Genomic DNA, 15873 nt, shown 5'->3' with positions numbered 1-15873 from the left:
ATAAGTTTGACTTTAGACAAAGATTATTATCTCTTAATCATTTTAAATACTTATCTTTAATACAATATTGTATAAAAATAATTAAAAACTTAGTATTTTCACGTGACTTAAAACTTGTTTATGAGAAAATAAAATTAATAAATTTATAAAATGAATGTTTGGATTATGTGAATATTTGAATTATATATATATATATATTTGTTTTGAATAATTTGATTTTATGAAATTCATCATCTTGATTAACTTTTACTTCAATTGAATAATATAAATTTAATTTAGTAGATTTCAAGTGCTTTGAATGAAATTATTTTTATGAAAATTTATTAACTTAATAAGAGTTCTTAGTTATACAAATTAATTATTTATAAAATTTACAATTTTGAAAATAAGAGTGATTGGTAATTTTTTCCTTATCTTCATCCAAATTAGTGTATATTATATCTTTTACTTTTTTTTTGCCTTTTATTTTCTTTTTCCTTCTTACTTTAACATATAAACAAAACACTAATGAAGCACAAACGTGTCATTCGGTCATTGGCTTACGCTACGCAATAGGTCCTTAAGACAACTCACGTGGAATAAAATAAAATATTAAAATCTCAAATTTTCATTTTATTCATTTTCAGGTTTTGAGACCCAAACACACTGAACCGAACGTGATCAACAATGGCAGAAAACCCTCCCGAAACGGTGCCGTCTAGCTCACAACCTTCTTCGTCTTCTTCGTCTCAGAAATTGCCTCAAGATTCTCCTCAGGTTCCATCACCTACTTCAGCTGCACTTCCCTTTTCGTATTTTTCGTTTTCCTCTAATGCGCAAACACCCCTTTCCATATAATTGGAACTGAAACTAGGGTTATTATAATTATTGTTCGTTTTATTTTTCATTTCAAGCCCGTAATTGTTTGATTTCTGTAGCTAATAGACCAGGACCATTCTCCGTACAACCTAATCGGCGCACGATGTTTTCGGGCATCAAATCCGTGTTATTTCCCCCTGTTTTAGTTTTTTTTTTCCTTCTTTCAAATACGAGCTAAGGACAGAATTTGGAGCGGAATAGTTAATGTTAAGTTGGGATGCGTTAGGCCTTTTGTCGTAACAACCTAATTTAGCTCAAATCTGTGGTTTATTATGTACCATTTTTTAGCTCGGTGAGTGAACACACATGTGGAAGAAAATGTGGCCTGAAATGTTGTTTTAAACACATCTACCTTCATCTTGGTAATGGTTTTGTGTGGATGTTGTCACAGGTCCCTGCATTTTCGAATCTTCCGCCGTATTTGGGTGGATATTATCAAATGATTCCTGGTATGTACCCTGCACTTGTTCCAGGGTTAACTCTGCCGCAACATGAGGAACATGGGAACCGCGGAGCTGGCATATATGCTGTTCCTGTTAACTCCTTTGATAGACAAGTTACTGGACTTCCATGCAACACCCTGATTCCGCTGACTTACCGCATACCCACGTAAGTGGCAGGTTATTTTGTTATGATGACGTTGTGAGGGATGTGAAGCTCAGTTATTGCACAATTTATATTTTTTAGTCGGATATTTAAGCATAATTTTCTGCATGGACATTTTTGAAATGAAAGAGTACGTTTTATACCTTTTCATGCTTTGTTTTTCCGTAGAACCTTTGGCAATCTTTAATGTTTCTACTGACTTGCATTCTCAACTTGGTCACAGTGATTGGTGATATAGAAGACCAATAATTTCTTTAATTGCTAAATAAAAAACAAAAAATTGTTTAAATGAAATTATTTACAGCAGGGATGAAGTTGTAACTGCTAGCAATATGAGGAATGACTTTGATGTAAAATTGTTATTAAATTTACACTAAGTAGGCAACGAACGCTTGGCATGGATGATTTTTAGAGGTATAAGAATGACCGTGCATGAGTTTCCTCTTTGATAACTATTTTTTCTTGATTTAATCTAATCTGTCTTTTACATTTTGTGTGGGGAATCAAAGGTAGATTGATTTAAGGGTTATTGTTATCCGTAAAGGTATGGGGATTTTGGTAGCTGGAAGTAAAATTACAGTTAAGGATTTGGGGTTAATATGTTGGGATAACTCAAGCAAGAAACAATTAAGAATTTGATTGGGGTGGATTGTTAAGACAGTCTGCTATTCTACCAAGAAAATTATCTGTCGGGAATGAAGCAATCAAAGAAAAAAATTGTAGCTTATAACAAGAAGAAATCCTCTTCAGATCTTGAGCTTGTGTCAGCCTGCCAAGTTATTAACAATTTTCCGCAATCTTATAATCCGGTCAATGAACTGAAAGGAAGCATTGATTTTGAGTCTCATAGGATTTCAAACACGATAAGTAGGTTTTGATGCCATGTCCTGGTCCTAAGCCAACTATTGCGTGTGTTGTAAAGACACATGAATGGTTTAATATTAGAGGGCTCACTTTAAAAACTTCTCAACAAACACTCATAAGAGAAGAAAATAGGAGGTTTGAGGATTCAAATTGCTCCCGTAAGATAAAATCAATATATTCTGCTCCACTTTTTGAGAATTTAGATGATAGGACTCTTTAGAAAAACTGATGTGCATTAAATAATTTTAACACATGGGGAAATTTGATTCCTTGTATCTTTATTTTTCTACAAATACTTGTAGAAAAGTTTATATAAACAATTACGAGCAACCAGGTTCATCTGAAACTAGAAATACACAGCTTCGAAAAGTTCTAGCAAGCACTCATAGGTCATCTTTGGTTGTCCTTCGGACCTCCAAATCTTCCAGAAAATTTGGTCCCAACTCTGTATGCTTGACATTTGATAACATGCACAACACTTCTTGGGTTTGTACCACATTATAGGAAGCTAATGGCTATACTAGGAGTTACCCTAAAACTACCACTAAGGCTATAGAGAAGCTAAAAGATAAACATTGATATTTTTGTATTCATTATAAGGGGTAAAGAAGAGTACACTTATATGGTAAAAGATATGCCAAAAACTGAATAATGACCGAAACATTCAAGGAAAATTGGACCTGATTCTGATTCACTAGCACCATGAACTAGACTTGCTGTTGGATTTTCTTTTTTGTTCCTGCATCAGTTTTGGATGTCCTGTATACGTTCAATGTTTTATCAATAGATCTGGTGATTGATGCTATGTTTTTCTTTCATACCAGTTTCATTTAGTGTTTGTTTATATTTCAGAAAAAGATAGTAGCAAGTGTAAAATTGATGATAATTCTATTTTAGTTTTATTTGTTTGTTAGCAAATATGTTTATTAATGTTAATTAATGGTTTCTGTAACTGAATGGCCACCGTCAGCAGTAGGCCAAGTTCTGAAGCTGTTGCTGCCAGTGAAAATCAGGGGCAAGCGGGACAGCAACCTCAACAGCAGCAGCCTGCACCTCAAAGACAAGTTGTTGTTAGGAGATTTCAAATTGCATTTCAAATTGATTTATTGCTTATGTTGAAGCTGGCAGCTGTGATCTTTTTATTTAACCAAGATGGATCAAGGCAGAGGCTTATTGTCCTTGTGTTCTTTGCTGCTATTGTATATTTGTGAGTACAACTATTATCTTTTTTTTTTTGCAATTTTTTAAATATTTCTCTGCTTGCAAGTTTTGCTGTACTCATCAAACCCACGGAATGCTTCTTATATAAATCCTCCAACTCCCCGATCTAACCTTTTTGTTGTCCAATTCTTCATATAATATAAGTCTACTAATATTGTTTTTGTTGCGAATGGAAGCTGTAGTATTTATTAATGGACATGTGTGGCAGATACCAAACTGGAGCTTTGACACCAATAATAAGATGGCTTTCACGAGGTATGCAGAGAGCAGCAGCACCTCCTCATCCAGCAAGACCTGCAGCCAGAGCTGAAAATGTTCCTCCACCCAGGCAAGAGGGTGATAATGTTACTCCAGCAGGTATGATTTGTACATTTTATGCATGGGATTTAGTGAGCATTTTTTGGGAATCACTAGTGATATAGCTTATGTGATTTATAATATAATTTGGAAGCCTTTACTTCTTGAAAGCTTGCGAGGTTCAGTTTATTTTGTTATTATTTATTCTTTAATTTTCTTTAGGTTAAATTTAATTTTCCGAATACTTGTACTGTTCTTGTATGGAATAAGTATCAATTGAAGTTTTGATCACGCATTGACACATGCTTACCTTTGCCTCTTATCTATTGGAAGAGGGTCAACCTGAAGCCGAGAATGGGAACCAGCCTGCAAATGAAGCAGACCGGGCAGTTGGGAATGAAAATGTTGCAGAAGTTGGAGGAGTAAATGGTGGGAATCAGTGGTGGGGCATTGTAAAGGAGATTCAGATGATTGTCTTTGGATTTATCACTTCCCTTCTCCCTGGGTTCCACAACCATATGGATTGAACTATATTTTGTAGTTTACAAGGTTTGTGAAATTGACATCTATGGTCTGAGAGACCATGCCCTGAAATAAAAATGTATAGCATCAGAAGTTCCAAGCGTCATAACTAATACATACATAGTTAGGTGCTACTATAATCCAGAGGAAGATATGGTGCAACTATAGGGTGCCGTTTTTGTATCATTACTTGGTTTGTTCATAAAACAGCTTCCATAGTAGGACGTTAGATTTTTTTTTTCTGTACTGTTTTCTATTGCAAGTGCATGGTGATTTTTTTTCTTTTCTAACTTTGTATGATATTTCTCAGTGACTAATGCTTTTTCCAATCACTCCAAACTAGCCTTTAGTTGAACGTGAATGGAACATGATCTCAAAAAGTGAAGATGGAAAATACATTTCCAACTACCACCCTAAAAAGGTGGATTTTTCATCGAGGAACAAAATTCTTCAATAAATTAGAATTACTGATGAATTGTTGATGGTAAAAAAAAATTGATAAAACATTTGTTGAAATTTTGTATTCATAATTAAAATTTTTTATTATTAATTATTTAGGATCAAAATTTAATGATAATTATGGTAAATATTTATTGGTAAGTATTAACTAATAAAATTTGTCAATAATTATGATTCAACAAACATCTAGATTTATAATCTATCAAGAATTATGAGTTGACAAATATCATGATGATAAACATTTTGATTTGGTTTGCTTTATCTTTATATTTTTTTTCATCTTCTTTGTCTTCTCTCCCTCTTCGTCTTCTTACAATGTCTGTTTCACAATGACATATTTCAATTAATTTTATCATGAATAAATGTGGCATACTAGAACCTTCCAGCACATTGATTTTTCACACCAAAATGTACTCTAAACAACGTAGTGTAGACTGTGCGTACAACCATGCAATAAACTCGGATGACGAGGCTAACAATATGTTGTGGCAAAGAATGATGGATACTTATAAGGCAGTTTCTTCATCTATCCCATCAAATATATCTCTTCACTCCATCATCTCTGTACTAAATCAATTCCAAAAATATTTTTCCAGAACAAAAGTGTCAAGTGTCTAAAAAATATAAAAAAGTAATTTTCTATTTTTGAACTACTCAAAAAAATTGCTTAAAAAGAGTTTTTCTTAACCACAAACGAACATATACCAATTTATAATTATATAAAAACTATTTAAAAATAATCATTTTTTTAATGAATAATTGGCTATTGTCACGATCAGACCCATTATATGACTGCGTGCCTGACTTTTGTAATATTATTATATAATCAACGCCACGAGATGCACGAATCCTCTAATAGACTGAAGAATACGAAAAATAATTCTGTTGCGTTTAAGATGAAAACATTAACTTACACTTTAAAATAGAGGAATTAATTACACAAATTACATCTTTTATTGTTTCATTATTTTATGTTTTATGTTTAAGATAAAATAATACAATGATGAATTGAGATGGTATGCAGTTACATAAACATTAGATTATCATACTCCTATGTATGGAGATTTTCTTTACACATTTTTTTTAATTTAATCTTTTAAATAATCGTTATTTTAAATTAAAATAATTACACGCCGTAATTGAAATTTAATAATTTAAAAATAAAAATAATAATTTGATCATTTTGTCATTCACGACTCCATAAGAAAGAAAGCTTTCTCCATATTTCTGAGTTGAAACTTACCAAGGAATACAAAATCAGACCCATGCACTAACAATTCAGGTTTTGTAAGTTATAGCAGTAGAGCCATAGTGTTTAGCTTTCTAAAATTCTGCAACTGAGTACAACCATTTTCATTTTACAAGGAGTTATTTCAGACTTAAATGAGCTACCAGTAGAAATGATGCACTAACCTATTTTTTAAATATTTTTTCAGCTTCTTTCTCTCGAGTCTTGTGTTAAAAGTTCACGTCTAATATGATATCAAAGTCATGATTAGAACCTATTCAAATGAGTTTTATGTAAACATTTATGTTTTCACCCGTTGTTGGTCGCTATTGGACCACCCCATTAATTTATACTATCTTCTAATATCTTTTGAGAGGAATGTCGAGTAACCATCTGCATGCACCACTTTCATATTAATATAAATAAAAAATAACACAAAAAGAATAAATAAGTGGTCTATCTTATGTGCAGTAGGATGATGGGGATTTGTTCGTTACTAATATTCAACAAAATATGTCAGTTAGGTTTAGCTTAGGAGTTTGCTTGAAATTAACTCATGTATGTTCAGCTTCTTAAATCTAAGTATTATAAATATATCTTCTTTAAATTATCATCAATTTGGTAAGATATTAAGGATATATATAATGTTTTTAAAAATATTTTTTGGACATTAGGTAAAATTGATCATATCAATCTTTAGAATAATAGTTGATGTTAGTTGATGTTTACATATTTGCATATTTAAATTGGTTAAAATTTTCATTGTGATAATGTAAGGTTATACTCTATTATTAGTTCAGTCTCGATAAGTACTCATTGCAACTTTCTTTTGCCACTAGTTTATGAGGATGTGCTTAATTGGATTTTGAATTATACTTGTGTGTTTTCTCCAAAAGTTATAAAAAAAATTATTCTTTAGGTATGGAATGTTTTGATTACGAGAACTTAATAGTTCGATGATGTGTCTCTACCTAAAACTTTGTTTTTTTGAAAATTTTATATGATTGTTTACCAATTAATTTGAAAGTAAAAAAGAAAGTAAATTTATGCCCAATGTATTCCTTATGCTAAAACTAAAGTTTTCTTATAATCATTTGAATGCCATTACTATAACTATTTGGAAGATAAGGTGAATATATTAATGGTGCATTTGCTCGAAGTGAATATTAATAATACAATTAGAAATTATCCTTGTTTAGCTTATATTGGTATTTTAGAAGAAACCGAGTATAGTTTTTGAAAGAAAAGTTTTCAAAAACTTTGTTCCAGACTCTCTCTTAGAAAGAGAAAGTTTCTCTGATAACACTAAATCAATAATTTAAAAAATATAACAATAAAATAATAATCTAAAAATTGTAATCGGAGTAATGTTTTACAATATATTAATATACTAATAATATTATACTAATTTATCAATAACAATTTTTAAATATACTAAATACATATTTTCACTTTTAACATTTAAGATATAACTGTTCAAAAACTAGTGACGAAACCTTTACTTGCCCCCTATAAAATTCATTCTAAACCCTAATTTATTTGAAAAAAATAATAAAAAATGTAGGTAAGTTTACATGGGTCATCTTTTAAGCCTTGTTTTTTTTAGTGGATTTAAGGGAGTGGATTTGAGGGGATTTGAGAGGATTTGAAGATAAATTTTTTTGTCGTTTATTTGAGTGAATTTGAAGATAAATGAGAGTAAATTTAGAAATAAAATTTGTGAGAATTAGTATAGAATTGTACTGACGTGACAAATTAAAAAAAAGTATTTCCAAATTCACTCTCATTTACCTCCAAATTCACTCAAATAAACGACAAAAAAAATTTATCTTCAAATTCTCTCAAATTCCCTCAAATCCACTTAAAAGAACAAGGCTTTAATATGAAAAGAAAAGATTTTACACTCAAAATTAACCTTTATATAAGGAATAAGAGTATAGACTGGATTTTTTAGGATGCAGGAAGGAAAGACAGTAACAACCAAACCAACCCCCAAAATTGACCAACTCATCCAAACTAGAACAAAATGTGAATATAGCTCGGTATTATGTTTTAACCTTCAAAAACCGTTCTAGAATGCAAGAAAGCAGAACATAATCATAAATGCAAGTCTGTTTATTATGAAACCCGAATAAATATATTTACAAATTCATCTCTGCAAAATTTTGGTGGAGTTCAGAAAGAAGCAGAAGAACTTAATTCCGTTGGCCCTAATGAATTGTAATCACATTATTTATATATATAATATATATATATACACGATTCATCTACATCTCTGACAAAAGATTGCTAATTTTCCGAAGCTCTTTGAGAGCTGTCATGGCAGTGACCTGGCCTTTGCGGTCTTGTTGGAAAACAGATTCAATTACCTACACCACAAGGGAAACAAGTATATATGCAATCAGGGGGACAGACATCAGATTGAGAACCAAATTTCATTCATAAAATGTTTTCATATTGAGAAAAGAAAAGCACTCAAAAAACTGTGCATATCTTACTAAAAACTTGTCATTCAAGTGTGATAAAGGGAAAGAGCTCTCTACCTGAATATGGTCAAGCATAGACTGCCCAATATTCTTCAAAGTGCCCATAACATTCTGGTCTACCGATTCTCCTCTGGAGCTAACAGAACCACCATGGTCATTGGTTGTGGATGAGGTGGCTTGTGGAGCACTATTTTGAGAGCTACCACCAGCTTTCTCAGATATAGCCTCAACAGTATTCCGTCCAAAGGGCCAAAGCCACTGGAACTTATTATGCTTTTTCTCTTTAGGAGGTGTGGCTTTATTTTCAGCATTATTGTTATTGCACCCTGACTTTAGGGGTGGATCATTGGGACTGGTATTTAAAGTTTCATTGCATTCAGAATTTCCTGTATTCCAGAATGATGTCTGATAAATGTTGTCAGGAGAATAAGAGATGGGAAGGGGTGAATCATTGCGCTCAGAATTTCGTGTATTGCTGATTAATGTCTGAGAAATGTTCTCAGGAAGATCAGAGATTGGACGGGGTTGATCATTGGGACTGGTATCTGAAGTTTCATTGCATTCAGAATTTCCTGTATTGCAGAACGATGTCTGATAAATGTCCTGAGGACGATAGGGCATTGGCAATGGCGAACTAATGCCTGATGTTTCATTGCGTTCGTCCAGGGATGAATTAGATGCAACACTAATTTTCCCTGAGATTATTTCATCATCATTGGCCTCATTGGGGGGGCTAGTTGGGTCAGAATATATAGACAAGTCTTCCTCACTGCCAAAAGGTGCACCTGGAGATCTATCATCAGATGAATAATTGTTGTCACCATTGAAGCTACCGTCTTCTTGTACTTGAATTGCATCAGAAGGATTCTCATTCTGGCATATGGTTTCATCTGGCTGCATTTTCTCTGCATCATCATCTGAGCCAAGTGCCTTGCGCAGATCTTGCAACAAATTGCGCCTAATATTTTTGCCACTCTGAAATCTTGACCTAGGAGGGTCAGATTCTGCTCTTCTCAAACTGAATTTCACTTTTTCCGTCCATCCCTTTTTCCGAGTGGGAACCTGTTTTTCTAGACCATCTTGCCTTTGTTCTTCAGCCTTCTGGGCAACTCTCCACTTTTCTTCCCAGTAGCTATCAGGTACCAAACTCAGGGGAGCTTTCGGAGACAGAGATTCAGATGGAAGGGTCACAGATCTACTATACTTCGATTTACTTTGGTAATGGAACCCGATATACAAAAGTGACGAGGTTGAAATATCAACACTTAGAGCAAGAGCCTGCAAGGATCTGGCCTTCTCTAGTAGTTTTTGGATATTAATGTCTTCAGGGAAGTTTAATAATCTCTGGAGACACCTTGTAGGGTTTTCAGTTGCAAGCAGTGAAGATCTTAAATGCAGTAACATTGCTACTGCCATGGCTGAGATAAATGCTCCACGGGGTGAACTTAAGATTCTGAACTCACAGTCATCAGAACCTTTTCCATTGCTGTTATTCTCGGATGCAAATATCTCATCCCAGATGATCAAAAGATTGCCAAGTGAAAATTCCCGACCAAATAAAACTCGCAACCATCGAAGAGAAAAGTACTGGGGTTCAACTCCAAGATCAAAAAGATGGCTATGAAGAGATGAATCTACCTGAGACAACAAATAATACAGTGCCCTAGAAGCTTCAATCACAGGAGGAAGGCCACTATGGGACCCGGATATAGGTGAGGAAGAGAAGAAATCAGCCATTGCAACTGAACCATGAGTCCCGTTCATTAAAGCCTCAAACATACAGTATGCATCATGTTCCATGAATTTCTCAGATAAAACAATGCCCAGTTCACCTTCAGCTCCATAAGCATCACTTAGTAATACAATGGTCTGTATCTCAGGATCAAGTTCATCAAGACTATTGACTTTAATGGAATTTCCATGGGAATCAAATCCATCGTCCATCAATTCTCGAGACTTTCTAAATTCAAAGCTGTAAGAAATATCATTCTCTTGACCTAAAAGGTCATCAAATCTATCTGTAAAGTGATCTTCATAAAGCTTCCGAACTTCTGAGAGACGCTCCAAATCAGATTGCAGTACATAAAGCAGAGGAGCAAGTAACTCATGCATTCCTATAAAATAAGTTAAGGAAAGAAATTAATCAGTCAATATTTTCATAGCAAATAAAACTAGAGTAAAATGAGTTATCCAAAAGCAAGGAAACTATATTGATGGAATTTGCATCTTCACTGGTAGGTATTAGGTTTCTCAACAATTTATAGCCTGTTTGTTTTGGATTAGGATAGACTTCATTTTGAAGAGACTGGTTTTAAAAGAATTGGTTTTTGTTTGGAAATATGTTCATAGACAAATCTGTTATCAAATTCTTTACAGATTTTGGGGCAACAGGCAATGTAAAAGCAATTAAGCACTCGCTGACAGTAAAGAATTTATGAAACAAAAGTTATAAACTAAACCCCACTGGCAATAGCCCAGAGGTCTTTAAGTATTATTTTTAGCGTTTAAACATGATGAAGATAGCCGTTAAAACATCTCATCACATTCTTTTGGCTAGTGTAGTAAAACTCATTTGGATGGCTCTACTATCAATTATGCAAGGATGGAAATTGGAAGGAAAAAATTTGACAAGCATCACAGCATGATAAAGCATACATAAAATAAAGGAATATTAGCTAGAAAAATTTATTTGGAGTTAGAAGAAAAATACAGCACATGAAAAATAGAAGCATATTAAAAATGGCTGATGAATTGTTAGACACCATTGCTTCATTGCCTGGCCCAGATAATTTTACCTTGTCTATATCCACATTCTGGATGCCTGAGACACCACAGCAACAAAATTCGCCTCAACATGCTTTGGCATCCTGGTGCTTGAAAATAACTACCATGTTCTGGGTATAGTCGTGATAAATCCTGATCAACCATTCTCTCCAGCTCTGCATTGCGGAAAAAGCGACTCCATGTACTATCTGCATATAAAGGCCAATTTACAGATCAGGTTCAATTGTATATATTATACTGAAAAGTGACAGATGGGTAACCATTAGCTTTTTACACGACAGAATTCCATGAACACCTCGACACAATATAGGACAATTTTCTTCTTTTAAATTTTTTATTGCCATTTACCATAACCAGTTATTTATTGCCACTACGCACTAATTCCCATATTAATCTTTATACGAATTGAATTTGCATAAAATAAGCAGGCGACATGGATATACTCCACCATAACAACATAATCATTCATTTACTTATCCTTAAAAAGAATAGACTGAATATAGAGTACATTATGAGGCTCTGGTTTAGCCAGCTGGGAAAAGGATCAATAAAGTGTACATTGGCAGCATAGATATCAAACATGCTGGAAACTAGATTGGCTGAATCATGGATCCGTAATTAGGTTAAAGATTTAACTCCAATTAAGGTGCTGAAATACAGTACAAAAAACTTAGATTTACCTGGATTTAGTGAAAGTGGATTGTCAATGTCAAGATTGGGTGAATTACTTCCATTCTTTGGAACATGTGGTTCAACCAGAAGGCGCCTTCTCAAGCTAGCATACCTAACAAGAAAAACACATAATCAAAATGCAAGGCTAACACATAATTCATCAAAAATACAGCAACAAATCCTCACTACCAGAGAAAGAACAGATTAATCATTTAGATTTTCCACCAATGAAATTGTTGCTGTAATAATCTACGCTCATAATGAATAGTGTTGCCCTTAACCTAATGAATACAACCCAAAGTCAAAGCGATAAAAATTCTTTATTTCTTTATTTCCACAAATTTATCTCCGCCATAAACATACGTCACACACAGACAAATACATTATCATCAAAATTAAACACCTAAAAATAAAACTAAAAACATCAAATGTAGCTGAGAATTTACCTTCTTCTACAATTGGCCGTGACTCGACGAAAATCTTCAATTGAAGTCGAAGTTGAACACGGCAACACGCCAAGATTTATCCGCCACTGCAGCCCTCTAAGATCCCGGAATCGCCGATTGTCAGGTGCCGATGACTTCAAAACGGCGTCCGCGGAGGTGGCCGTAATCGCTGACAACGGATCAAACAGCGCCGGTGGCATGACCTTGCAGCAAGTCCTAAAATCTCAGATGGCAAAACCCAACGAAAACCCCAAAAGACTCCGACTTTCAAGATAACAGAAACCAACCTCACCTCAGACTCAGGAAGTCAAAAGGAGAGAAAACCCAGTTCATTAATAGAGAGAAACTCGGCAAATTGAGTAGGTAGAGTGAAAAAGAAGGAAAATTTAAGCATAAAAAACAACTGGGGTAGAAGGATTCTGTTGAGAGAAACAGAATTACTCACACAGTTGCATTTGTTGTATGAGTGTATTATGGAATGGTCGGTTGGAAGAGAGATAGAGAGACTAATAAGTTTGTTTGTGCAGAGAGAAAAGGTTGGGTTGGAGAAGAAAGGGAAAGAGAAAAAGCAATGGAGAAATTGTGTGATGGTGTGATTGTGCTTGACCTATTGGAATGGAAGAAGGTATGGTGAGTTGTCTTATTCACAAAAATTTCTCCATCATTTTGTGTTGTGTGTTGTGTTCTCTCCTTTTTCTTTGTCTCAAATAAATTCAGAAATTCACAGAATTTGTAATATATAAATCACATGCCAATCTCATAGTTCCTGCTCAAAATGGCCAACTTTTTGTCACTTTCTTTTTTTTCTCTCTCTTCAGCAAAATCATTATTATATTTATATTATAAAATGCACCGCGGATCATCTCATAAATCTGTAAATATTTTCTTTTTTAGATAAGATTTTATTCGTTCCAGGTAAATTCTATTTGATATTTTTTAAATAATAAGTTTTTTTTTTAAAGGGCCATATAAAGAGAAATTCTTTATACTTTATTTTACAAAAGAAATAAAAATAAATTTTTTATTAAAGGAAAACATATATTTATGCTGTATTTTAGCTGTATCTGTGTATGAGTTGTTTATTTTCACACGAATAATAATTGGTGTATCTTTCTGAGCCCGTGCACATGTTTCGACTTAATTACAAAATTGAATATATTGTAACAACTTACCAATATAATCTTATTTGATTTTAGTTCCAAAACTAATTCAGTTTTCATCTCTGATTTCTTCTAATCTTTATCTTTAACAATTATTTTAATGTTAAAATTAATTTTTTTCAATTAAAATAATAAACAATATTATAGATTTATATAATTAACTTATTAATTGCTGCATAATTCAGCAGTATATTTATCATTTTATACAAATATGATAAATATACATAATTTATTTTTATTCTTGGAATATTATAAATGATAAATCTTTTATATTGCAAGAAAATTTTATTCAAAAAATAAATAAAATTACATAAGTTTATCTTATGTTACATTATAATTGTATGATTTCATCTTGTGTAAAATATCAGCACATATAGTTCATAATACAATATAAAATACAAAATATATGCATTTATCTCTTTAAATGTTATTTTGTGAATAACATATTAATATTTAACAAAATTGATATATGGAGATATGGTTTGTTTATTGCCATTTTGTGTCAGTTTTAATTATTTTATTTTACTTTTTATTTATTAAAATGATTTTATTATTTACTACTATATATAGTTGAATATAAACTCACTATATCTATAGTGATGTGTTAGTCTTACTTTGATACTTTTATTGGAAATAAATTAACACTTTGAATTTGAATAAAATAAGTGATAAGATACTCTTTTAAACTTATTTGTTACAACTTAATAGAAAACTACATTTCAAAAAGGATAATAATTAAAAAGAGGTGAATCTCAAATTTATATTTTATTTTGTTGATAAAATTCAAAACAATAAGAGATAATATGTCTAAAATAATGTTATAAATATTGTTCCTAGTTTTTTTTTTCAAATAATGGAACCTTAGTATACAATTGTGTTAAATACTTTTAGAAAGATGTTGAATTTTTGGGAGATTACACGTTTTTGTAGAAGAAAATTAAAATTTACAAATATAAATATTAATTGATTGATAGAAGAGTACATACTTTAAAAAAAATATTATTTTATTTATAAAACAATTCAGTATTAGATATAGTGCCATTTTTACTATTATAATAGATTACCATACAAATTTTATTTTAAATTATTTAATGATATAAAAGATTTAAAAAATATTGTTAAAGAGATAGAATAGCGTAATTAAATAGGCATATATTTAAAAAATTTGAGATTATTTACTATCTTTTTACATCCTTCTATGATCTTTCAAACATAATTATTTCATCACAGAAGAGAAACAGAAAAATAAATAATAGTGTTATTTTACAGTTGATTTTTTTAAAAGACAAATTTTAAATTTTAATATGATGCAAAAAAAAAATGGGTGCATATTTAATTAGTGAGATTCAAATTTTTGATGTTGTTGCATTTAATTTCATTTTATTTCTAATAACTACTCATGATCTATGCCATAGCTTCAAGTACAAGAGAGTCATTTTCTTCTTTTAAATGCAAGCTTATGACGCTTTGGAGACGAAGAGAAAAATACATATATTCTTATTATCTTTTTGTGTTATTTGGTAATTTAATATTTTCTTGTTAAAATATTTAGATTTCAAACAAAATATAAAAATAGGTATATCATTTTTCGACTCACAATTTTAAATAAAGAAAAGTATGAATATTTTAAAGCATATCTTTGTGATTTTCCTTTTTTTTATTTAAATAAACCAGCGGGTTGATCTATATAAATAATAACAATTTATTATCTTACTATATTGCTTTTATATTGTATTAAAATTATATATATATATATATATATATATATATATATATATATTCCTATCTCACCAATATTTTTAAAAAATATTTTTATAAATTTTAAAAATAATTAAATATGACACTTTTATGCTATTTTGATTTTCTAAATTGATTCAATAATCAATTTCACCCAACACTTTGACTTTAATCAACTAGTTTTTACAAGTACCTTGTATTGTATTATTATATATGAATCACGCCTTGAGTTCTTGGAGTTAATCTCCTCCTAACATGTCAAATTTGCACTAAACTAATTAACAATTATATATTCTTAGTCACTTTTAATTCAATTCTAAGTTATCAATCACTCGATGCTGTTGAGTAGAGTTGGTTAATTGGTTGATATGTCTATATTTTAATGTAGGTGGTTTAGTTTTAATTTTATTGAATTAGTTAAAAAAAAGTTCAAAATTAATAGAAAATAGAATGAGAAATCTTGAGCATTTTAACGATCCTATTTTAATAATTGATATTAGATTTTTGTATATAAAATTTGAAAATATAAATAA

General features: G+C 31.5%; 2 protein-coding genes across 5 annotated transcripts; one reads left to right on the top strand and one right to left on the bottom strand.

The window, feature by feature from the left end:
* Positions 1 to 609: 609 nt before the first annotated feature.
* Positions 610 to 4611, top strand: LOC108332048 (uncharacterized). Of its 2 annotated transcripts, none has more exons than XM_017567150.2 (5): positions 610 to 756; positions 1250 to 1467; positions 3302 to 3535; positions 3758 to 3906; positions 4180 to 4611. In XM_017567150.2, the coding sequence occupies exons 1-5, from the start codon at positions 667 to 669 to the stop codon at positions 4371 to 4373; spliced, it is 885 nt and encodes a 294-aa protein (XP_017422639.1). In that variant the 5' UTR covers positions 610 to 666; the 3' UTR covers positions 4374 to 4611. The 2 variants fall into 2 exon arrangements, with proteins under 2 accessions (XP_017422639.1, XP_017422638.1); XM_017567149.2 differs by having other exon boundaries at positions 3299 to 3535.
* A 3538-nt stretch (positions 4612 to 8149) lies between these two features.
* Positions 8150 to 13159, bottom strand: LOC108331759 (uncharacterized). 3 transcript variants are annotated; one of them, XM_017566671.2, is made up of 6 exons: positions 12731 to 13159; positions 12444 to 12646; positions 12006 to 12109; positions 11337 to 11513; positions 8599 to 10655; positions 8150 to 8424 (listed from the first exon to the last, which is right to left on the bottom strand). In XM_017566671.2, the coding sequence occupies exons 2-6, from the start codon at positions 12641 to 12643 to the stop codon at positions 8323 to 8325; spliced, it is 2640 nt and encodes an 879-aa protein (XP_017422160.1). In that variant the 5' UTR covers positions 12644 to 12646; positions 12731 to 13159; the 3' UTR covers positions 8150 to 8322. The 3 variants fall into 3 exon arrangements, with proteins under 3 accessions (XP_017422160.1, XP_017422161.1, XP_052732226.1); XM_017566672.2 differs by having other exon boundaries at positions 12736 to 13159; XM_052876266.1 differs by having other exon boundaries at positions 12889 to 13159.
* Between the last annotated feature and the right edge of the window lie 2714 nt (positions 13160 to 15873).

The sequence above is a fragment of the Vigna angularis genome, chromosome 4, assembly GCF_016808095.1.
Source record: "Vigna angularis cultivar LongXiaoDou No.4 chromosome 4, ASM1680809v1, whole genome shotgun sequence".
In the NCBI taxonomy this organism is placed as follows: Eukaryota; Viridiplantae; Streptophyta; class Magnoliopsida; order Fabales; family Fabaceae; genus Vigna; species Vigna angularis.
Note: the sequence above shows the minus strand (reverse complement) of the source record. Positions and strands in the feature narration are given on the sequence as shown.

Coding starts and splice junctions, on each gene's coding strand:
- LOC108332048 (XM_017567149.2), top strand. CDS start 667: ATGGCAGAAAACCCTCCCGAAACGGTGCCGTCTAGCTCACAACCTTCT. Junction 1,468..3,298: donor CTGACTTACCGCATACCCAC/GTAAGTGGCAGG, acceptor GGCCACCGTCAG/CAGTAGGCCAAGTTCTGAAG. Junction 3,536..3,757: donor TTTGCTGCTATTGTATATTT/GTGAGTACAACT, acceptor CATGTGTGGCAG/ATACCAAACTGGAGCTTTGA.
- LOC108331759 (XM_017566671.2), bottom strand. CDS start 12,643: ATGCCACCGGCGCTGTTTGATCCGTTGTCAGCGATTACGGCCACCTCC. Junction 10,656..11,336: donor AGAATGTGGATATAGACAAG/GTAAAATTATCT, acceptor CTTATTTTATAG/GAATGCATGAGTTACTTGCT. Junction 8,425..8,598: donor CTATGCTTGACCATATTCAG/GTAGAGAGCTCT, acceptor CTTGTGGTGTAG/GTAATTGAATCTGTTTTCCA.